The 20,221-nt window shown below is 37.7% G+C and overlaps 2 protein-coding genes across 2 annotated transcripts; one reads left to right on the top strand and one right to left on the bottom strand.

Annotated features, from left to right (window-relative positions):
• The first annotated feature begins 8,657 nt into the window (after window positions 1-8,657).
• On the top strand, window positions 8,658-12,867 carry LOC122045681 (low-temperature-induced cysteine proteinase-like). The gene is made up of 5 exons (XM_042606004.1): window positions 8,658-9,193; window positions 11,270-11,502; window positions 11,584-11,721; window positions 11,808-12,305; window positions 12,458-12,867. The coding sequence occupies exons 1-5, from the start codon at window positions 8,695-8,697 to the stop codon at window positions 12,593-12,595; spliced, it is 1,506 nt and encodes a 501-aa protein (XP_042461938.1). The 5' UTR covers window positions 8,658-8,694; the 3' UTR covers window positions 12,596-12,867.
• A 627-nt stretch (window positions 12,868-13,494) lies between these two features.
• On the bottom strand, window positions 13,495-15,521 carry LOC122045680 (peptide-N4-(N-acetyl-beta-glucosaminyl)asparagine amidase A-like). Its single transcript, XM_042606003.1, has one exon. The coding sequence runs from the start codon at window positions 15,447-15,449 to the stop codon at window positions 13,647-13,649; it is 1,803 nt and encodes a 600-aa protein (XP_042461937.1). The 5' UTR covers window positions 15,450-15,521; the 3' UTR covers window positions 13,495-13,646.
• Window positions 15,522-20,221: the final 4,700 nt, after the last annotated feature.

Raw genomic sequence — 20,221 nt, 5'->3', positions numbered from 1 at the left:
TGATAAAGTTCCACAGAAAAATAAATTTAACAGATGAGTAATGAAATTTTATTTCTCAAAAAAAATTAATTTTAATTAATTTCTAGTAGAAATTATGTAGACCAATTTATGTGAAAGCATTAGATAATTTTATGCTTTAACAGTTAGTCAATAAAATATGTATTTCAGTAATTGACTTCCAGGCTGTTGAGACACTAAGCCTTTTTAGTTATTAGAACAACAATCACTTCTAGACAAAGTCTCTTAAAGAAATTTAATATTTAATTTCCTTTTCTGAAAGCTCTAGGTCTAACTTAAAAACAAAGCATGAAAAAAAATTAATTTAAACATGACTTTGAACCCAAAATAGATTCCTTCCAACTAGGTTAATTAAAATTTTCTTAAGGATATATCTCTATGATACTCTTTTAATTTGACCCTTATGGTATCTAAAATGCCAATTTAGTCCATTATATTTTCCAACATGTGAGTATGCATTATTTTTAATTTCTTCTTTCAATTTTTCATTTTTCACTTTTATCTTGTCGAAATCCTCTAGTTGACAAGATGTTGCTAATGTTAATTTTAAATCTTCATTTTCTTTTAATAATTTTTAATTTTCTATCTCTAATTTGCAGGAACTCTTCGACAACACTTTTATAAATTTAAATAATTTGTCAGGAGATAGGGACCATACCTAACTTATCTTATTGATTTCTGATGCTCCCCCTGTAGTATTGTTTTCCTCTGATGATACTGTTAGTACACCAAGATAGTTTTGATGTAATCAACCAAGTGATGTTAGGTCCTATTCGTGTTTAACCTTTGTGTTTAAGTGAGCAAGAACTTATGAGCACAAGAAGTCGAGCGAAAGACGCAGCTAGCGAGAAGGACGACACGGGAGAGAGAGCCGACAGGCTCGGTGCATCCGAGGTATGAGATGCTGTGAAAGAGTACGCGGGCGGACGAAAAGGAGGCGCATAGCGTTTCCGAGGGACGAGAAGCCGGAGTGGAAGTTTGCTCGAGAAGGCCGGAAGTTGGGTTTGGGAGAGCCTTATTCTGGATGGTCGAAATCATCCAAGTGAGTGGAACTGGAGCGGAAGATCCGAACCAATGCGAACGGAATCAGAGCAGAAGACTGGGACCAAAAACTCAACACTAAGTTGACTTTCTAGTACAGGCGTCCGAACTTAGTTCAGGCACCCAGACTTGGTCCTAGCACCTGAACCCCCGGGATAGACATGGGTGCCTTGTTTCAGCGGCTTTGCGGAGCGGGTTTAATCCGATTCGGGCACCCGGAACTGGTTTGGGCACCCAGACCAAAAAGTTATCGACACACCACGTGTCATTAGCCATTGCGATAAGGATAAAAGTTTATCCCCTCCAGACGCTTGGAACCCTTCCAGACGCCCCGACCAAGACTATAAATACAAACCTGATCTCAGAAGGTCAAAACAACAGTTGTAATTGATTATTCTTTAGCCTTGTTCTGTAATTGAGTGAGTCAACTACTGTAAGAGGCTTCTCCATCTGAAGGAGATTGTTTAGTGAGCTTTTCATCTTTCTTGGATTAATAACCTCTTTGGTTGTAACCAAGTACATTCTCTAAGCCTCTTCTTTCTTTGATTAGTTTTCTTTTGTACAAGTGTTTATGTTAATATAGCTATAAAGTCGAGAAGGGTTTGTTTTTATTGTGCAAGCTATTCATCCCCCTCTAATGGGTCGCCAAGGGACCAACAAGTGGTATCGGAGCCCAACAACTTTAGGAGGACTAATCACCGAACAAAGCACAAGAGATGGTCGGACCAATCATCAACCCACCGAAGTTCGAGGGAGAATTCGTGAGTTGGAAGAGAGGTATTCTTTAAGACAGATTTCGATTTACTTTTAATAATAAAATTTGGTTTTGTAGCACCTGAGGGTAAAGAAGAATACCAATGGATGAAGAAGGAGCAAGCCGAATTTGTAGCAAACGACAAAGTAGAGTTCCATCTGTTGAGCATCTTACCGCTACAAGAAGTCAACCAGATCGGAGCCTACGAGTCTTACAAAGAGCTCTGGGAGAAATTCCTAGAACTACAAGATGGAACCTCTAAGGTAAAACTCACAAGACGGGATATACTCAGGAACTAGATCAACAACATCAAATTAGAGGAAGAAGAAATTGTTGCACACCTACACTCAAGAATAAAGGAACTCATCACCGGACTCTTGAATCTTGGAGAAAAGGTAAGCAGCCGAGATTTGGTAAGGTACGCGCTTAATGCATTTCCTAGAACTACTGAATGAACATCATTAGTAGATGCTTATTATATATCTAAGGATCTAGAATTAAGTAGTTTAGAAGAATTATTTTCACATTTAAAGTCCATGAAACAAGATGTGTAGATTTGAAGGAGTCAAAGCATAACATTGCCTTAAAAGTAAAAACGGACGAACGAGATTCTAAATCTTCTCTCGATGATGATGAAATGACACTCATGATAAGAAAATTTAAAACTAATAAATTCAATCAAGTGCAGGTAATAGAAGGAAAATAAAGATAAGATGCTACCACTGTAATAAAGAAGGGTACATGAAAGACAACTACCCTAAATTAAAGAGCAAGGACAAGAACAAGAACAAGGAGAATAATAAGAAGTCAGCCCAGACTTAGTATAATCTAAAAGCGACATGGGACAAAACATTGTCCGAATTGGAGATAGACGCCCTCGTAAGACTTGCGCTAGTGGCAAGTCACCAAGAAGACGAAGACGAAGCAACCTCGTCCGAAATGAGCATCGAGAGCATCGATGAAGGGGGAGCGACATTGGAAAAAAGCAGCATTTCAGGGGGAGCTTCAGATTACGGGATCGACAAGAGGTAAGTCAAGTACGGTCTCTTCCTCCTGACAAGTTATTTCAATTCATAAAAATGTTATCGAAAAATTACTGTAAGTTAGAAAAATAAAATAAAGAGTTGAAATCAACCTTAGCTATATTTTGTCGATTAGAAGATCTCGACAAAATAAAAATAGAAAATGAAAAATGGAAAATAGAAATAGAATATTTGAAGGAATGTGCATGCTCACATGTTTAAAATATTAGAAGATATAATGGTTTAAATTGACATTTTAATACCATAAGGGCCAAATTAGAAAAATATTAGAGAAATATATTCCTAAGAAATTTTTAATTAATCCTATAGGAAGGAATCTATTTTGGATTCCAAAATTATATTTAGATTAATTATTTTTTTAGGCTTTCAGAGAGAAAATTAAATATTTACATTCATTAAAAGACTTTATCTAGAAGTGGTTGCTATTCCAATAACCAAGAAATTCTATTACCTCGTCACAGCTTGAAAGCTAATTACTGAAATAAATATTTAATTATTAAGTGAAACATTTACTTGAAAAAAATTATCTAATGCTTTCAAACAGATTGTTAGAAATTATTTAGAAGATAATTCTTTTTAAAAAGAAAATTTCATCACTTAGCTATATAAAAATTTTAAAATAATTTTTGTTTTTTTATTTTTATGTAAAAAATTATCACATTTCTAGAAAAGATTTTTTGTGAAAATATTTATGTCTACTCAACCCTTAGTATTTTTTTTTTCAAAATTCATTATAAGACTCCAGATTTTTTTTCAAAAGTTTTTATAGTGTTTTCCCTTAGACCTTGTTTTAGATTTTTTTTAAGGACCCTATTTTTAATGTGATCAAAGGAGGAGAAGTGAAGATTAAGTCAGGGAGAGGGTATCATTAACTTTTTCCATTAATTTTTATAATTTTTTGCACATTATTACTTGCAAAAAATTACTTTATTATTCTTGATTTATGTTTTTTTCCCTAACTTAACTTGGGTTGTTCACATTAAAAAGGGGGAGATTGTTAGTACCCCAAGATAGTTTTGATGTGATCAACCAAGTGAGGTTAGGTCTTATTGGTATTTAACCTCTGTATCTAAGTGAGCAGGAACTTATGAGTACAGGAAGTCGAACGAAAGACACAGCTAGCGAGAAGGACAACACGGGAGAGAGTCGACAGGCTCGGTGCTTTCGAGGTATGAGGTGCTGCAGAAGAGTACACGGGCGTATAAGAAGGAGGCGTGTAGTGTTTCTGAGGGACGAGAAGTCGGAGCGGAAGTTTGCTCGAGAAAGCCGAAAGTTGGATTTGGGTGAGCCCTATTCCGGATGGTCAAAATCATGGGTGGAACCGGAGCGAAAGATCTGGATCAATGCGAGCGAAACCGGAGCAGAAGACTGGGATCAAAAAGTCAACAATAGGTTTACTTTCGATCCAGGCACCCAGACCCCCGGGACAGTCGAGGGCATCTTGTTTCAGCGGCTTCGTGGAGCGGGCTTAACTCGGTTTGGGTGCTTGAAACTGGTTGAGGCGCTCAGACTGAAAAAGTTATCTACACGCTAGGTGTCACGAGTCATTACAACGGGGATAAAAGTTTATCCCCCTACAAGCTCTTGGAACCCTTCTAGGTGCCCCGACCAAGACTATAAATACAGCCCTGGTCCTAAAAGGTCAAAACAACACTTGTAATTGATTATTCTTTAGTCTTGTTCTGTAATTAAGTGCGTCAACTACTGTAAGAGGCTTCTTTGCCAGAAGGAGATTGTTTAGTGTGCTTTTCATCTTCCTTAGATTAACAACCTCCCTAGTTATAACCAAGTAAATTCTTTGAGCCTCTTCTTTCTTTGATTAATTTTCTTTTGTACAAGTGTTTATGTTAATATAGCTATAAATTCGAGAAGGTTTTATTTTTATTGTGCAAGCTATTCACCCCCCTCTAGTCGGTCGCCAAGGGACCAACAGATGCTCCCCCTTCATCGATGCTCTCGATGCTCATTGAGGATAAGCTTGCTCCGTCTTCTTCTTCTTGGTGACTTGCCACTAGCGTAAGTCCGGCGATAACTTCGATCTCTGATTCGGAAGATGTTTCATCCCACGTCTCCTTTAGATTTCAGTGCTTTGACTGGACTGGTCTTTTGTCCTTGCTCTTGTCATTGTCCTTGTTCTTCAATTTAGGGCAGTTGTCTTTTACGTATCATTCTTCGTTGCAGTGGTAGCATCTTATCTTTCTTCTTTTCCTTTTATTCTGCACATGATTAAATTTATTAGTTTTAAATAACTTTTTAAGTCTCCTTACCATGAATGTTGTTTCAACATCGAGAGAGAAGATTCAGAGTAAGGTTGTCCACTTTTGCTTTTAGGGCAATGCTATGCTTCGGTTCCTTCAAATTTGCACATTTTATTTCATGAACTTCAAATGTTGAAAATAATTCTTCTAAGATATTTACCTCTAGATCCTTAGAGATATAATAAGCATCCACTAAGGATACCAATTCAAAATTCCTAGGAAAGGCATTAAGCGCGTACGTTAGCGAATCTCGGTTGGTTACCTTTTCTCCGAGATTCATGAGTTCAGTGATGAGTGAAGGTGTGCAACGGTTTCGCCTTCTTCTAATCAGAGATTGCTAATCTGATTGCGAAGCAGGTCCCGTTTCACGAGTGTGGCTTCGGACGTACCTTCGTGTAGCTCAAGGAACTTCTCCCAAAATTCCTTTGTTGATTCGTAGGCGCCGATTCTGTTTATTTCTTGCGGAGGTAGCACTCTCATTAGATAGAATTTGGCTCATCCATTTGCTATGAAGTCTGCTTGCTCCTTCTTTGTCCATTGATATTCTTCTTTATCCTTTGGAGCTACAAAACCATACTTCAATATTAGCAATAAATCAAAGTTCATTTTAAAGAATACCTCCATTTTCCTTTTCCAAATCATGAATTCCCCCTCGAACTTAGGTGGGTAGATGCTCGGTCTGACTATCTCTTATGCTTCGATCGGCGGTTAGTCCTCTTAAAGCGAACTTGGCTCTAATATCAATTGTAGGACCCTTGGCGGCCGGCTAGAAGGCGTGAATAGCCTGCACAATAATAAATGAACCTTTCACGAACTTTTCAGGCGGACAAACCTCTTACAACGTTGACGACTCACAAACAAGTAGTAGAACAAAAGAGAAGCATTTACAAGTGATGTTCTAAGCTACTGGGATCAAGGCTGTATTTATAACCCTAGTTGGAGTACCTGGAAGGGTTTCAGGCATCTGGAGGGGGATAAAATTTTATCCCCATCGCAACGGAATATGCCACGTCGCGTGTGGATGAAAATTCAGGTCCGAGCGCCTGGACCCAAAAGTCAACTTCTAGTTGACTTTTTAGTTAAGGTCTTCCGTTTCGGTTTCACTCGCCGGGGTTCAGGTCTTCCATTCAGGTTCCGCTCGCTTGGGTAATTTTAGCAATCCAGAATAGGGCACACCTGAACTCATCTTCCGACCTTCTCGAGCAACCTTCTGTTCCGGCTTCTCGTCCCTAAAAAAAGTCGCGCGCCTCCTTCTCATCCACCAACGTACTCTTCTACAACGGCTCGTCCCTCGGAAGCACCGAGCCTGTCGGCTCTCTCCCGTGCCATCGTTCTCGCTAGTTGTATTTTTCGTTCGATTTCCTGTGCTGCTAAGTTCCTGCACACTTAAACACAATGTGTCAAAATAAAATAGGACCTAACTTGATTTGGTTGATCATATCAAAACTATCACAGTGTACTTAGACTCCTTACCATCACATTGTGTCATGCTAGGAGCTTTTTTCTATTACTCCATGCTCTTTCTATTGCGAACACACGATATAATAGATAAACATGAAATTGGAGTATGTTCACATCGTTCTCGATTATTTTCCACCAAAAGTTTCACATCTTCCTTCCTAATACGTCATAACTGAAATTCAGTCTAATCATTGCACTATAACCTAAGGACTTTTTTTTTTTTTTTTAGTTAGCATCATATATCCCGCTTACGTCAATTAATCTTAAGATAATTAATTAAATTTTATAAAAATTTTCCATTAATAAATCAGACAATATTTACAATGAATCATCTATTATGTCTATTATGTCAGTATTCTTACATTAATCATTTATTAAAAAAATTTACCTATTAATTCGTTAAAATTCTGAATCGATTTTTAAATATTTTAAAATTTTAAAAATTAAAAAGGCGCCTCAACCGAAGCCCTGGGCAGATTCTGGCTGTTAAGGATAATTTAACAATATGCCAAGCCCCATCTAACTATCACTAACCACGCGATGGTAATAAAAGTTGTCCTAATCAACATCCGTGCATACTATCAAATCTTAAATCCATAAACAGTGCTGTAATACAACACTTGGGTTCACTATCACCATAAACCTAACTCTCTGTTTATCCAACACTTAATAAATCCAAATCTCTATTTGATACCTCATGATAATCTAAAATTAAAGAGTGGGATACGGATAGCCTCATAAGCCTAAATAAGTGGGTCAGGCCGACCCTGGTCTAGCCGGTCGGCCCCCAAAAAAATATATATATATTGAAAAATTAAATAATAATAATAATAATTATAATAATAATTATTATTATTCAGTTAGTCTGATTGATTAATTTGAAATAATCAATCCGTCCCATAAAATTTTTCTACCTACTACCAAGATAAATTGGAAAAAATACGTAGAGGGTAACCTAGAAGTCCAACATCTTTTAGTTGCACGTTCTATTTAGAGAAAAAATTTCTACAAATACACAATAACTAGGGATCGAACCGTAGATACCTGGATGACAACATGAAATTTTTTCACCCCTACTAAGGTAAATTGGAAAGTGCACGCGACGAGCAGCTCAAAAGTCCAGCATCCGTTGGTTGTTGCGCGGCTCATTTGAAGAAATTTTTTTTATAAACTAAGGATCGAACTATAAATATCTAGATGATAATTTATATATTCTACCGTGACACCATAATCTCGGGGCATTAAAAAGAAAAGAAAAAGGATTGAAAAAAAAATGATAATCCCAGTTAACCTTATTAACTATCCCTGGGGTGATCAGTCCGGTCTCACGAAAGTTTTTCATTGGCCATCAGGGTAAATTGAGAAATGCACGCGGTGGTCAGCTCAGAAGTCCAGCATAACACCATAATCTCGGGACATTAAAAAGAAAAGGAAAAGGATTGGAAAAAAAAAAGATTAATCAGGCTCGGTAACGTCGAGCCTGGGGTGATCGGTCCGACCCCATGACAATTTCCCACCGGCTATCAAGATAAATCAGGAAGCGCTCGCAACGGGCAGCCTAGGATCCCAGTATCTTTTAGTTGCGTGCCCCATTTGGAGAAAAAATTTCTACAAATTCATCATAACTGGAGCTTGAATCATAAATACCTAGATGATAATCTGAATGCCCTATCATTGCACCATAATTCTGGAGCAAAAGGAAAAGGATTGAAGCAAGTTATGGGTGGGTCAATGTTACCTGATAAAATTAAAAAACTACACGTCACTGAAAGTGAGTGTGTTAATTAATGATGAGACAAATAATAATTAATGCATCCATACTTCTCATTCAATAAATACATTACATACAATGGCCATGCTTCGTGGAGAAGTACGATCTGGAATCTACCAAAATTCAGTTTTTCCATTCACTTCAAAATTTCAATAACGAAGATGGAACTGGTAGTTGTTGAAAGGTAGATACCACATCTTCTCCACGAAGCATGGCCATTCTATTATTACACACTAAATCTGGCCAACAACGATTCAAACTGCTTGTGCCAACTACTATTCAAGGCTGCCAAACAGCATATATGGCTCTAAGCTTCTACTCTCAGCTCACCATCAAGATTGATCCAAAATGCAATCTCGCACCACCACAAACGCTCTTGTTTCATTCCTATTCCTGTTCTTGTTCCTCTGGGCGATCCCAGTTTGGTGCTCTCTCCCCAGTGAATTCTCCATTGCAGGATATGACCCTGGTTCCAACACAACAGGACGCGCTCTTGAGCTCTTTGAGGAGTGGCGGATGGTGCATCGCAGAGTCTACAGGGACCCTGCTGAGAAATCTCGGGGATTAGAGAATTTTCTCATTAACATAGAATATGTTCTTAGCCGGAACGCAAGAAAAACAACTCATTCCCTGAGTCATGCAGTTGGGCTCAACAGGTTTGCTGATTTGAGCAACGAGGAGTTCAAGGCCAAGTACCTGAGCAGGATACCGCGGGTTAGAGAAAAGAGGCGAAGCAGGGTTGAACGCAATGATGTGGATTCGGCAACATTGAGCTGCGAGGCACCTAGATCACTGGATTGGAGGAAGAAAGAAGCAGTCACTGCAGTTAAAGATCAGGGAGATTGCGGTGAGTTGCTTATAAATTTTACTTCTTAACTCAAGATAGCATCAGAAGACAATACACAATTTTGCTTCAACTAGGAAAATGCATAATATCATAGGTAAAACAACAAGAAATGGCAGCACTGATTTGTTTGTTATAGTAGATTTGGTGAATATGCAGGACAGAACAAATTGCAGTTATGAGCCATTGCAAGGATAATGCTAACTATACTTCTTAATTTGAGTTTAGCTACTAATTTCATTCCACTTCGAATGTACGCTGGCATTCATTGTTACAGATACTCTTCAGGCAAAATAAGAGAAAGATAGGATGGTGCCAATGTATCAACTTGGCATGCAGACAAAGCTTGAACTGGTAGCTACTCTGTGAGAATGAGAACTAGCCAGTCACCATCCTGTAGAACATCAGAAAGTTAGGGTTGAAGAACTTCTCTTCTTGCCGAGTGATACCAACCTGACCCAACCTGACGACACATTCTCAGTCGACCGGGAGCATCTTGTTCACCTAACCATTCAGCACACCTGGACCACTTGACTTGCCAAATCGACTACCCTAACATGCTTGCTTAGTCCACCCGGTAGGATAGGCCCAAGGAATCCTCATGACAAGACTAGAATGTCTAGTCCATTCAGCTTGATAGATTTGTTTAGGCTTAGCCCACTCAAATCATCTACCCTGCTCCCACTTGAAATGGGCACCTTGCCCATATCGTCTAGCTTGCTAAACAATTGAAAACATCTATCCTGCTTGAATCTTTAGAGTCATTTGACTCACTCGACACATTTAGACCAACCCATCCTATTCACTTAACTTCTCTTTTTACTTGATGAAACCAACCTAACAGGTCCAATCAGTTCACGGAGAGTGTTCAATCCATCCCAACCATTTAATATGTTGAACCACCTGACCTATAAGACCTCCTAGTCTGACATACTTGCTTAGTCTACCAGTTGTATAGTTCCAACCGACCCAACTAACCCTCTCAGCTAGACCAAAATGATGTGTCCATTTGGCCCACTTGATTTATTCAGTCTACTTAACCCACCTATATCAAACTCATCAACTGGCTCAGCCCACTTGAATAATCATGCTCATTTGTTTGGCTCAGCTTCCATATTCACATGGTGTGCCCAACCAACCTAGACTGATAGATCAAATCAACCCACTCGAAATGATCAACCATCTTTACCATTCAGCCTGTCCAAACCTTCGAAACCATTAACCTTCAAGCCCTTTCAGCCCTTTAGAATTGTTTCCAAATTATCCAACCCAATTGGTCGAGCCAATTCAATTGATAACCTACTGAACCTATTTGATTCAACCAAACAAGTTTAGTGTTCATAACTTCAAGGATAGAACTTGAGAATGAGATTTGGCTTGGCTCTCTTGAGCAATTAATTAGGATTTTAGAATCACAGTGGATATTACTTTGCTAGAATTACAGTAGTGAGTATTTTGATGAGGAAAAAGTTTAATAGTTGTCTAATTAAGAAGAAATCAAAATGTTGGATGAAAGGGATTTCTGATTCACCTAACTTTTCATCCACTCTAAAATATCATAACAACTAAGTAAAAAAGAAGAAAAGAAAAATCTAAAATTGCATCATCTTTATAATTCATCATCTCAGTTTTTCAATTCTAGCAGATAGAAAAGGTTTACGTTGACCATAGAATATGAGTATTTTATTCACCTAATTGCCTAGAGAATTGTAAGACCATGAAAAAAGTTATTTTTGCTCCTCATACAGCAGAAATACAAACAAGGTTATGTGTCATGAAGAGTCTTTATAAATAGACTTCATGTGCTAAGGTCATCTACTGCATTCATCATTAACCAAGGACAAATTCAGTAGGTAATTCAGTTAATTATCAATAAACCAACAATTCCATCTACAGGATCCAAAGCTTAGCACTACTAGAACAATATTTAAACAGAATGATGTATAAGTCGTCATAATAAACTAACTTGAATTTAGATTATGAATTTCACATATGACAATCATATCGTATATTAGCGTTTAGGCAATTTTGATGATACCTTTTTCAGATATTCTCTGAAACTAAAGCTATCTGCTACAGGTAGCTGCTGGGCATTCTCTTCAACAGGGGCAATAGAAGGTATAAATGCAATAGCTACAGGAGATCTTGTCAGCCTCTCGGAACAAGAGCTTGTTGACTGTGATACAACAAATGAAGGTTGTGAGGGAGGTTACATGGATTATGCATTTGAATGGGTAATAAGCAACGAGGGAATAAACACTGAATCAAACTACCCTTACACTGGTCAGGATGGGACATGTAGCACTGAGAAGGTACAGCATACGTGAAAAATCATCTAGTATAGCTTATTGTTAACTTTTTTCTCCTCTGACTCCATGTTGGTTCTTTATCAGGAGAAAATCAAAGTGGTGACGATCGATGAGTACAAAGATGTAGCTGAAAGTGAAAATGCTCTCCTGTGTGCTGTTGTTCAACAACCTATCAGTGTGGGAATTGATGGTTCATCATTAGATTTTCAGCTGTACACAGGAGTAAGTATGCTGCAACAAACTCTTTTATCTATCTACTATGCAACATTTTTAAGCATAGAGGGTTATGCTGACAAGGTGAAACTCAGGGCATCTATGATGGAGACTGCTCCAGCAATCCGGACGACATTGATCATGCGGTACTAATTGTTGGCTATGGATCACAAGAGGGTGTTGATTACTGGATCGTGAAAAACTCATGGGGCACAAGCTGGGGAATTAAAGGGTATATCTACATAAAAAGGAACACAGATTTAGCTTATGGTGTTTGTGCAATAAATGCAATGGCTTCCTACCCAACCAAACAATCTACATCACCATCACCATTTCCATCACCTGCTGTGCCAACACCATCGCCGTCGCTGCCGCCGCCTCCACCACCACCACCTAGCCCTACACCAGTTCAATGTGGAGATATGTCATACTGTTCTTCGGAAGAAACTTGTTGCTGTATATTTGAGCTGGGAAAATACTGCTTACTCTATGGATGCTGTGGCTATCAGAATGCAGTATGCTGCACTGGGACTGCATACTGCTGTCCTCATGACTACCCCATTTGTGATGTAGCAGACAGACTATGTCTGAAGGTATGTTAATTTCACAAATCATGGAATCGGTAGTTAGGATAATTGATCATTCAGAAGAAAAAGAAAAATGACTTAAATAATTATTCAGAGTTTTCACTTAGTCCGCATTAAGCTTAGTTAATGATTTTCCCTCAAATCTGCATTCCATGTAGAACAATGGAGATTCCTTGGGTATAGCAGCAAAGAAACTGAAGCTTGCCAAACACAAGTTACCATGGACAGAGTTTGAAAGGGAAACCAACTATCAGCATTTGCCACAAGAAAGTAATGAATTTGAAGCTTCAAGTTGAAGAATGAACAGTAGTTGTATGGAAGAAAGATGGCCTTGAAGGCTCGCGTTGAAATTATATGGATTTGCCTACACAGAAAGGATTTAGTAATATGATTTTTCTGCACACTCCAAATTTATTAGTTTCTCAGGCCAAATTCAATAAAATTAAAACATCAAACAACTGCATCTGGTCTGTAGTTGTATTATCCCAGATTATTTGCATTTCATACATAGATACATTTGGCAAATGCAGCGGGGAAAACTGATTACACTTCAAATACTCTGCTTGTGGTCATTAAACTATCTGTCCTTGTACTTTAGCATACAATACTATCGCTTGAAATATTGCATAAAGCAACAGTAGATAAGCATGAAAAACTAAACTTTAAATTGGCTTCTGCATATGGGATTTTGCAAAGCAAAATCTAGGTAGACTAAAAGGTCTCATATTCAAGTGCAATAACAGATTAGTGTCTTATCTTATGTAGGATCCATGATCACATAGATCTTAGCAAATTTACTAGTGCGAATTCAGATTCTACTTTCTTTCTGAAAGAAGGAAGAGCAGATCTTTATTACATTCTGTTTCCTCCCAACTATTGCCAGACTTGTTTTAGGAAAAAGATGCGCATTGGAAGGTCACCATAGTGATTTTTTTGGAGCTGAAAACTTAGATGGCAATTGAGCATAAGCATGAGATACTAAAATTCTTTGTTATGTCACTACATTTGCAAGCTGTAACAAAGAAGGAAAAAAGAACTTAAAGATAAAGATAATAAATTGACTTGAAGAAAGCAATTAAGTGAATCATATTAAAATTAGAGAGCTAAAGCAGAGTCTTGTTGTTAGAGTATTAAACTTAGAAAGCTAAAGCAGATTCTTGTTGATGCAATACTAAAACCATATTATTCGTAAGTTCTAACTTAGATGATTGTTCAAAGAGGTGGCTGCACAGAGTTGGAAGTTCTTTTATTTAGTAGTGAACGAATAAACATGATTTAACATTTTAATCACGATCCTCCGTGATACACAATTCAAATGCCAGAAACTCTCAGATGGAAACAGGATTTTTATCCGGTGCCGAACTGCTTGCCTAATGGTAAGCTCTTCGTGCAAGAATCATTTGAATTGTCATACAGAATTGTGTAATTACTGCTGCTCACGTTCCTAAAGTAGCAACCGTCCGTGCTCTCATACGTGTACACTTGCTGAGTGCGGCCCAGACCACTCTGCACCAAGTTTCCCTTCACCTTCATGTAACCGCTGGCAGTCTGCAAATTCTTTAAGGAGCTGTATGCAAACCCAAATTTCTGCCCTGAGAATCTGTTCTCATCAAACCCTATAGATAAATTTGCAACCTCAGTGTAAGTATCATTCACTTGGTCGGTAGTCCCTGTGTACAGATACAGCGGAAAGCTTCGAAGAACGTGTTCAGAGTACAAGACAGAAGATGGATGCTTGGTGTTAATACCATATTCAAATTCTATAGTCTGATTGATCATTTGGTTGCTTCCATTCCCAGAGAACACCATCAAATTACCAAATTCAAGTTTTTGGAAGAAATGGGTGGTGATTTCCCCGTAAGAAGAATTCACCCATCCGGTTGAGGAAATGTACCTGCTTGCGATCGTCTTAAACTCCCCATCAAGACCCTCAAACTGGGAATAAAGTGATGGTGCATAGCTTGGTGCTTCATACGCGATCAAGTTTCCTGAAGTATATGAGCTCTGCCTGTCCAACCAGAGATGCAAATTGGCATCGATGAACCACACATTCAAAGCATCAGTGACTCTGAAACCATATTCATGAAGCTTCCCGTCCAAAACCTTCCCCAAGAAGGGGGTGATCTCGATGTCATAAGAGGGGAGATCAAACGATCCTATGCCGGAAATGGGCCTCCACAGTAGGGGGTTGACTCCGCCGGTGTAGATCACAGTGAACGGCCAGATGGCGCCGAGGACTTCGCCGTCTAGACTGGCTATGACTTCCCTGAATGCCCCATTTCCTGGGAGATAGGTGATGTTGTTCTCGGATAGGTAGACATTGGGGGGATTGGTGTACCAGAACTCATCTGCCGAGTGGAAGGACACATACACCTCGAGAACTGCTCGGTAGGTGTTCACCGGGATGGCGAGCTTTGTCGATTGAACATCCGTTGAGTTCTGGATCAAGAACCACAAGCCATCGTTCAGCGGGAGGCTCCGGGAGAGAGGGAGAACCAGATCCGCCGGGGTGGAGAACCCGGGAGCATGGTAGTCAGCAGCGCGGCGGCGCCCGTGCGAGGAATCGAAGTAGAAATGGAGGGAGACATTGACGTGGTAGACGCCGGTGTAGGTGTTGTCGACGAGATTGCCGAGGTAGACCGCGAGGGTTTGGGGCCGGACAAAGAGTGCGGCGTAGCGGGTGACATCCTTGCGGACGGTCCAGACAATACCATTGGGGCGGGGCTCAGCGGTACAACTTCGGAGGAGCTCGACGCCGCCGAGCCAGACGCCGAATATGCGGTCGAACTGACGGCCCTGCGAGGAGGCGGACCACTGGAGGACGACGTGGGAAGGGGCGCGGCCGCCGCGGAGGCGGGCGCAGGAAGGGCGGTAGGCGGCGGTGACGGGAGGCCGGCCGTAGGTGTACCCGAAGTCGTGCTGGAGGAGGAGGGCGGAGCAGGCGGGGGCGGAGGCGGGAGGGAGGGGGGCGGGCTTGGTGACCTCGAAGAAGGTTGTGGGTGAGAAGGGAGGGAGATCGCGGGGCGGCGTCGCCGCTAGGGAGGGCTGCTCCTCGTCCGCGGGGGTGAGCTTTGCTCTGTGGAGACGGGCAGTTAGGAGGTTGACGTGGAGTAGGAGGAAGAGAAGGAGGCGAGGAGAGGCGCCGCCCATCGGGAAACGGAAGAATGCCCGATTCGCTGGAGGTAGTGAACCAAATTGTTTAATGTCCCGAACTTTACAGAATGGCATGAGAATCAACGAAATTAATTGTTTTTAATTTTTAACGAAAATGATTTTTAATTAAACAAGTAGAAGAAATAAATCAAATATAGAGATATTGTCTCGATTCAGGGTTATCCGATATTATCTACTGCTCTTTTGATGAACACAAAAGTTTGGACTCAAGAGTCATTAAGCGTGCATTCCATATGGCCCTATTGATAAGCACTAACCACTAAGGGCATCTCCGTTAAACCTTTAAATGATATATATATATATTTAACCTCCAATCTACTATATCAATGCCATTAACAAATAAAAAAAAATCTACTATTCTACCTCCATTATATAAAAAAAATCTCTTTATAACTTTTTATATATCCTATATTACAAATCATATATCTCTATGTTATAAATCACAAATCACAATATAATAATATTTTATTATTAATTATAAGTTCAATTTTTAAGAATTTTTTTTTAAAAGTTTTTAATATTTTTCTTAAACTACAAACCTGACCTCAAACCTCACCTCTATAATGATTCAAACTTTTTTATTAATTTTTTTTTAATTCTACAAATCTCATAAATTTTGTATTGAAAATGTCATAAGAAAAATAGAATGTAGCGTACATGTGTCTTATTAATTTTCAAGATGGGCCATCTCGTAGGAATAATTTTCAATTTATTTGGTTGATCGATGAGAAATTCTTATAGAACTGGATTAGTCATCTCAGAATTCAACTAAAATATATAATAAAATATTTAAGGAAATAAATAAGAGAACTGAGTTTGAATTTTAATATGGATGAATATTCGACCACATAAATATGGAAGGAGATACATGTAGGTGCATAGGCCCACCGTCTATGTTACGTCCTGAGGGCATAGATGAATATTCTAAAAATTGACCTATATGTGTAGATAAGTTGTGCTTTAGATTTATTAATAGAAATATATTTGACCCAGGTTGAGAATTGATAATTTGAGGGTTCTTAAGGGTCGACTCTTAATCTTAACCGTCTAAAATAGTAATAGTTTATAGTTCGGGAATCGTCAATTCACGATTAGTCACAATTCAAAATTATTATATTATTTTTTTAGAAAAATATATGAATTTATAAAATTATTTATCGGACTAAGATGTGGTTGGATTTATTAAAAATAATTATATAGTAAAAAATATTAATTAGTTATTAAATAATTAATTAATATATAAAATGATATAGAGATAAATATTTATAAATTAATTAATAAATAAATAAGCGTGATTTTTACTAGACTTATTAAGAATAATTATACAGTAAAAATATTAATTAGTTATTAAATAATTAATTAATATATAAAATCATTTAGAGATAAATATTTATAAATTAATTAATAAATAAAATAAGAATAATTTTTTCTAATGGTTTTGAATAATAATAATAATACTATAATAAAAGAAACTGATTAATAATTAATTAATTAACATATGAAAAATTAATAGATAGAGTATGGTTGATTAGGATATTTGTTTCTAATTAAAAAAAAAAATCCTAGTTCTAATTTTTAATTTGGTCTGGAACCGAGTGGGTATCAGGCCCGTTGACCCGACTTCGGCTCTGGCCCCGGGCCCGGTCCAATTTAGACATGACCCGAGGTCAAAAATTAATTGGACAAATTCATTAATAATATTTTTAAAAAATACTCCTATTTTTCCTCATTATTAAAAAAATATTATTCTATTTTATTTTCCATCACAAAATATTTCTATTCCATTGCAACTATAACTAAAATTGTTATAATATAGAATAAAATTATTCCATCTAAATTAAAATTATTATATAGAGAGTATTATTATATTAAAATAATTTTTAACTTAGTTAAAAATTATTTAAAATTTGATCAAATTTATTTTAATTTATTCAAAATCACTTTAACACTACTATAATAATTTTAATCAATATTATTATATAAATTAATTTAACCAAAATTATTTATAACAAAAACTACTACAGATTAACTCAATTTTAAACAATACTAATTGATATAAAGGTGCTTTTGAAATGAAAAATAGAATGGAATACCCTTTAATATATTATTTTCAACGTAAAATTCTTTTTTAATAATAATGAAAAGAAAAAAAGTACCTTTTTAATTTTCACCCTTTTTCAAATATATGTTTAAAATTATTAGGTAAAATTATAAATTTTACTTTTAGATGAATAATATTCATAGCTTGTTTGTGTTGAAGGATGTTTTTTTTTTCAACAAAAAGATAAAATACGATATTGAAATTATCAGAGGTAAATTAGAAAATATATCGTATACCATGTGTTTTAAATTTTTTAACAAAAGTATTATATTTTTTATAAAATTTATTCTATTTTGCTCTCTTCTTCTTCTTCTTCTTCTTCTTCTTCTTCCTCCTCCTCCTCGTCTACTACTACTACTACTATTATTATTATTATACCCAACGTTCGACTTCTTGAATACTTACGGGAAAAGGTCTTGCACATAAGATCTGCATATGTGATATATGGACATAAGATCCAAACCTGACCAACTTGAAACTTAGACCCAAGTTAATAAGCCCTAAGTTTGACCGGTTTGCCCTCAAGGGCTCCATTTTCTTTTTAATCGAGATATCGAAATTTTTTTGAATAGACTAATTCCAAAAGTAACCGATATGATCCTATAAAAGTTTTTTACTAATACTCAAGGTAAATTAAGAAGTTTTCTCATAGACTCATCTAAGTGGCCAATGTTCTTAATTTTATCATCTCACTGAAGGAAAATCCTTGTAATGTATTATAGTAGGATTTCGAATCTTAGATACTTGGTTAGTCTAACCATTACACCGTAGTGTTAGACATTTTGCTGGAGATTTAAAAAAAATACTGAATTGAAATTATATAAAATCAATTCTAACTTATTTGTTGTGATGATCTGAGTGGATAATTTCAGGCTACCAGTGGGAGCTGGTTCTGCCAAGCTTTCGGTGGTCTGAGTCATAGAGTTGATGCAGTATGCAGCCGAATTAGGAAAGGAGTTCGTCGAGGAAAATGCCGAGGCTTGCGCTTAATGTAGTTTCCTTGAAATAGATTAACCACACCTCCGATTGTGCTTTGAGGTTCTCTCAGATCGTCTATTTTCCATTATACAACGACAAAACCACACACAACCAAGCACTGGTTGTTCGTGGTAAACTAAGAATGCACTTGAGTGCTATCACGAGTAGTTCCGCCGAACGGATGCACGACTAAGAGAAAATGTAGGATCGTTGCGATAGAGGGGGGTGAATAATGCTCATGGGTTTTCACTTTTTTTGGAAATCGATAGTGTAAACGTGTAGCGGAAAGAACAAAGGAGAAAGAAGAACACACAAGAACACAAGTCATTTAGTTGGTTTGAACCTATGGCAACTCCTACTCCAAGGCGCACACATGAGAGTGCTTTCATTGGACAATCACTGATCAATCGAAAAGTTACAAAAGCTATTACAATTTGTACAATTTGAGTACAAGTAATTTGAATAATAAAAGAAATACCGACAATGTGGAGGAAAAGATCTTCAGCGTAGTTGTCATCGGAGTAGCTTTCTAGCATCGTAGAGGCCTTTTTAGAGTAGCGTGTAGGAGCATAAGTTGTTTGAATTAATGTGTTGAATCTACTAGTCGAACCCTCCTTTTATAGCCCCATCCGAGAGCCTAGATCTCCTCCCGGGCGCCTGGAGTGTGCTGATGTGGCAAACTCTCATCGAAACTTCATCCTGGAAGTTTATCCATGTCCGAGCGCCCAAACCCCCTCCGGACGCCTGGACCTAGGGGTGTAAATGAACCAAACTGCTTATGAGCTATTCGAAGCTCAATTCGATAAAATCTCGTTTGAGTTTGTTTAATGAGGCTCCTTAATATAAACAAACCAAGCTCAAGCTTCACAATACTCGGCTCATTAGCTTGTGAACATGTTTGTTAAGCTCATAAATCAACTTTTAAATGAAAAAATAATAGTTTTGATATTGAATTTATAGATTTTACATTCTACTTATGAAAAATATAGACAAATATATCAATTTATTTATTAGAATAAATTTATAAATTTTAATAAGAATATTATAATTTTCTCTAAATATATAATTTAATTTTAATGAATATTTAAATTTATAATTTATATTTATTAAAGCTCGTTTAGGCTCGATAAAATCTCGAATAAGCTCGTGAGCCATAAATATATTCGTTAAATAAAGCTCGAGCTCGGCTTGATTATAAATGAGTCAAACTCAAACATTCAAGAGTTTGGCTCGGCTCGACTTGACTCGATTACACCCCTACCTGGACCACTAACGTGGGTCAGTGAGTCATTGTGCTTCAACTCGACGTGATGATGAGATTTTTCTTGTCCGGGGTACCTGGAGCAACTCCAGGTGCCCGGACCGTTCGGGTGCCTGGCCAAGCACCCACCCGGGGTGCTCCCTCATCGCAGCTTACCCGGGCACTTGGAGCAACTTCGAGTGCCCAACGTCTGGGTGCCTGGAGCAACTCGAGGCACTTGGATATTCGGGCGCCTGGAGCCCTGTTTCCCAGCCAACTTTTGCTTTCAACCACCTGCACCACAGAGTTATAAAGACAAGCAATAACATGAAATGTAATGAAGTTTTCGACAATCTTCGGAGCAACTCTGACGCCTACTATTTCCTTTTCGGGAATACATCCTCATCTACTCCTTTTAGAAGAGATTAC

This window comes from Zingiber officinale, chromosome 2B (assembly GCF_018446385.1).
Source record: "Zingiber officinale cultivar Zhangliang chromosome 2B, Zo_v1.1, whole genome shotgun sequence".
Classification (NCBI taxonomy): Eukaryota; Viridiplantae; Streptophyta; class Magnoliopsida; order Zingiberales; family Zingiberaceae; genus Zingiber; species Zingiber officinale.
The sequence above is the reverse complement of the archived record's forward strand: the minus strand, read 5'-3'. Positions and strand labels throughout refer to the sequence as shown.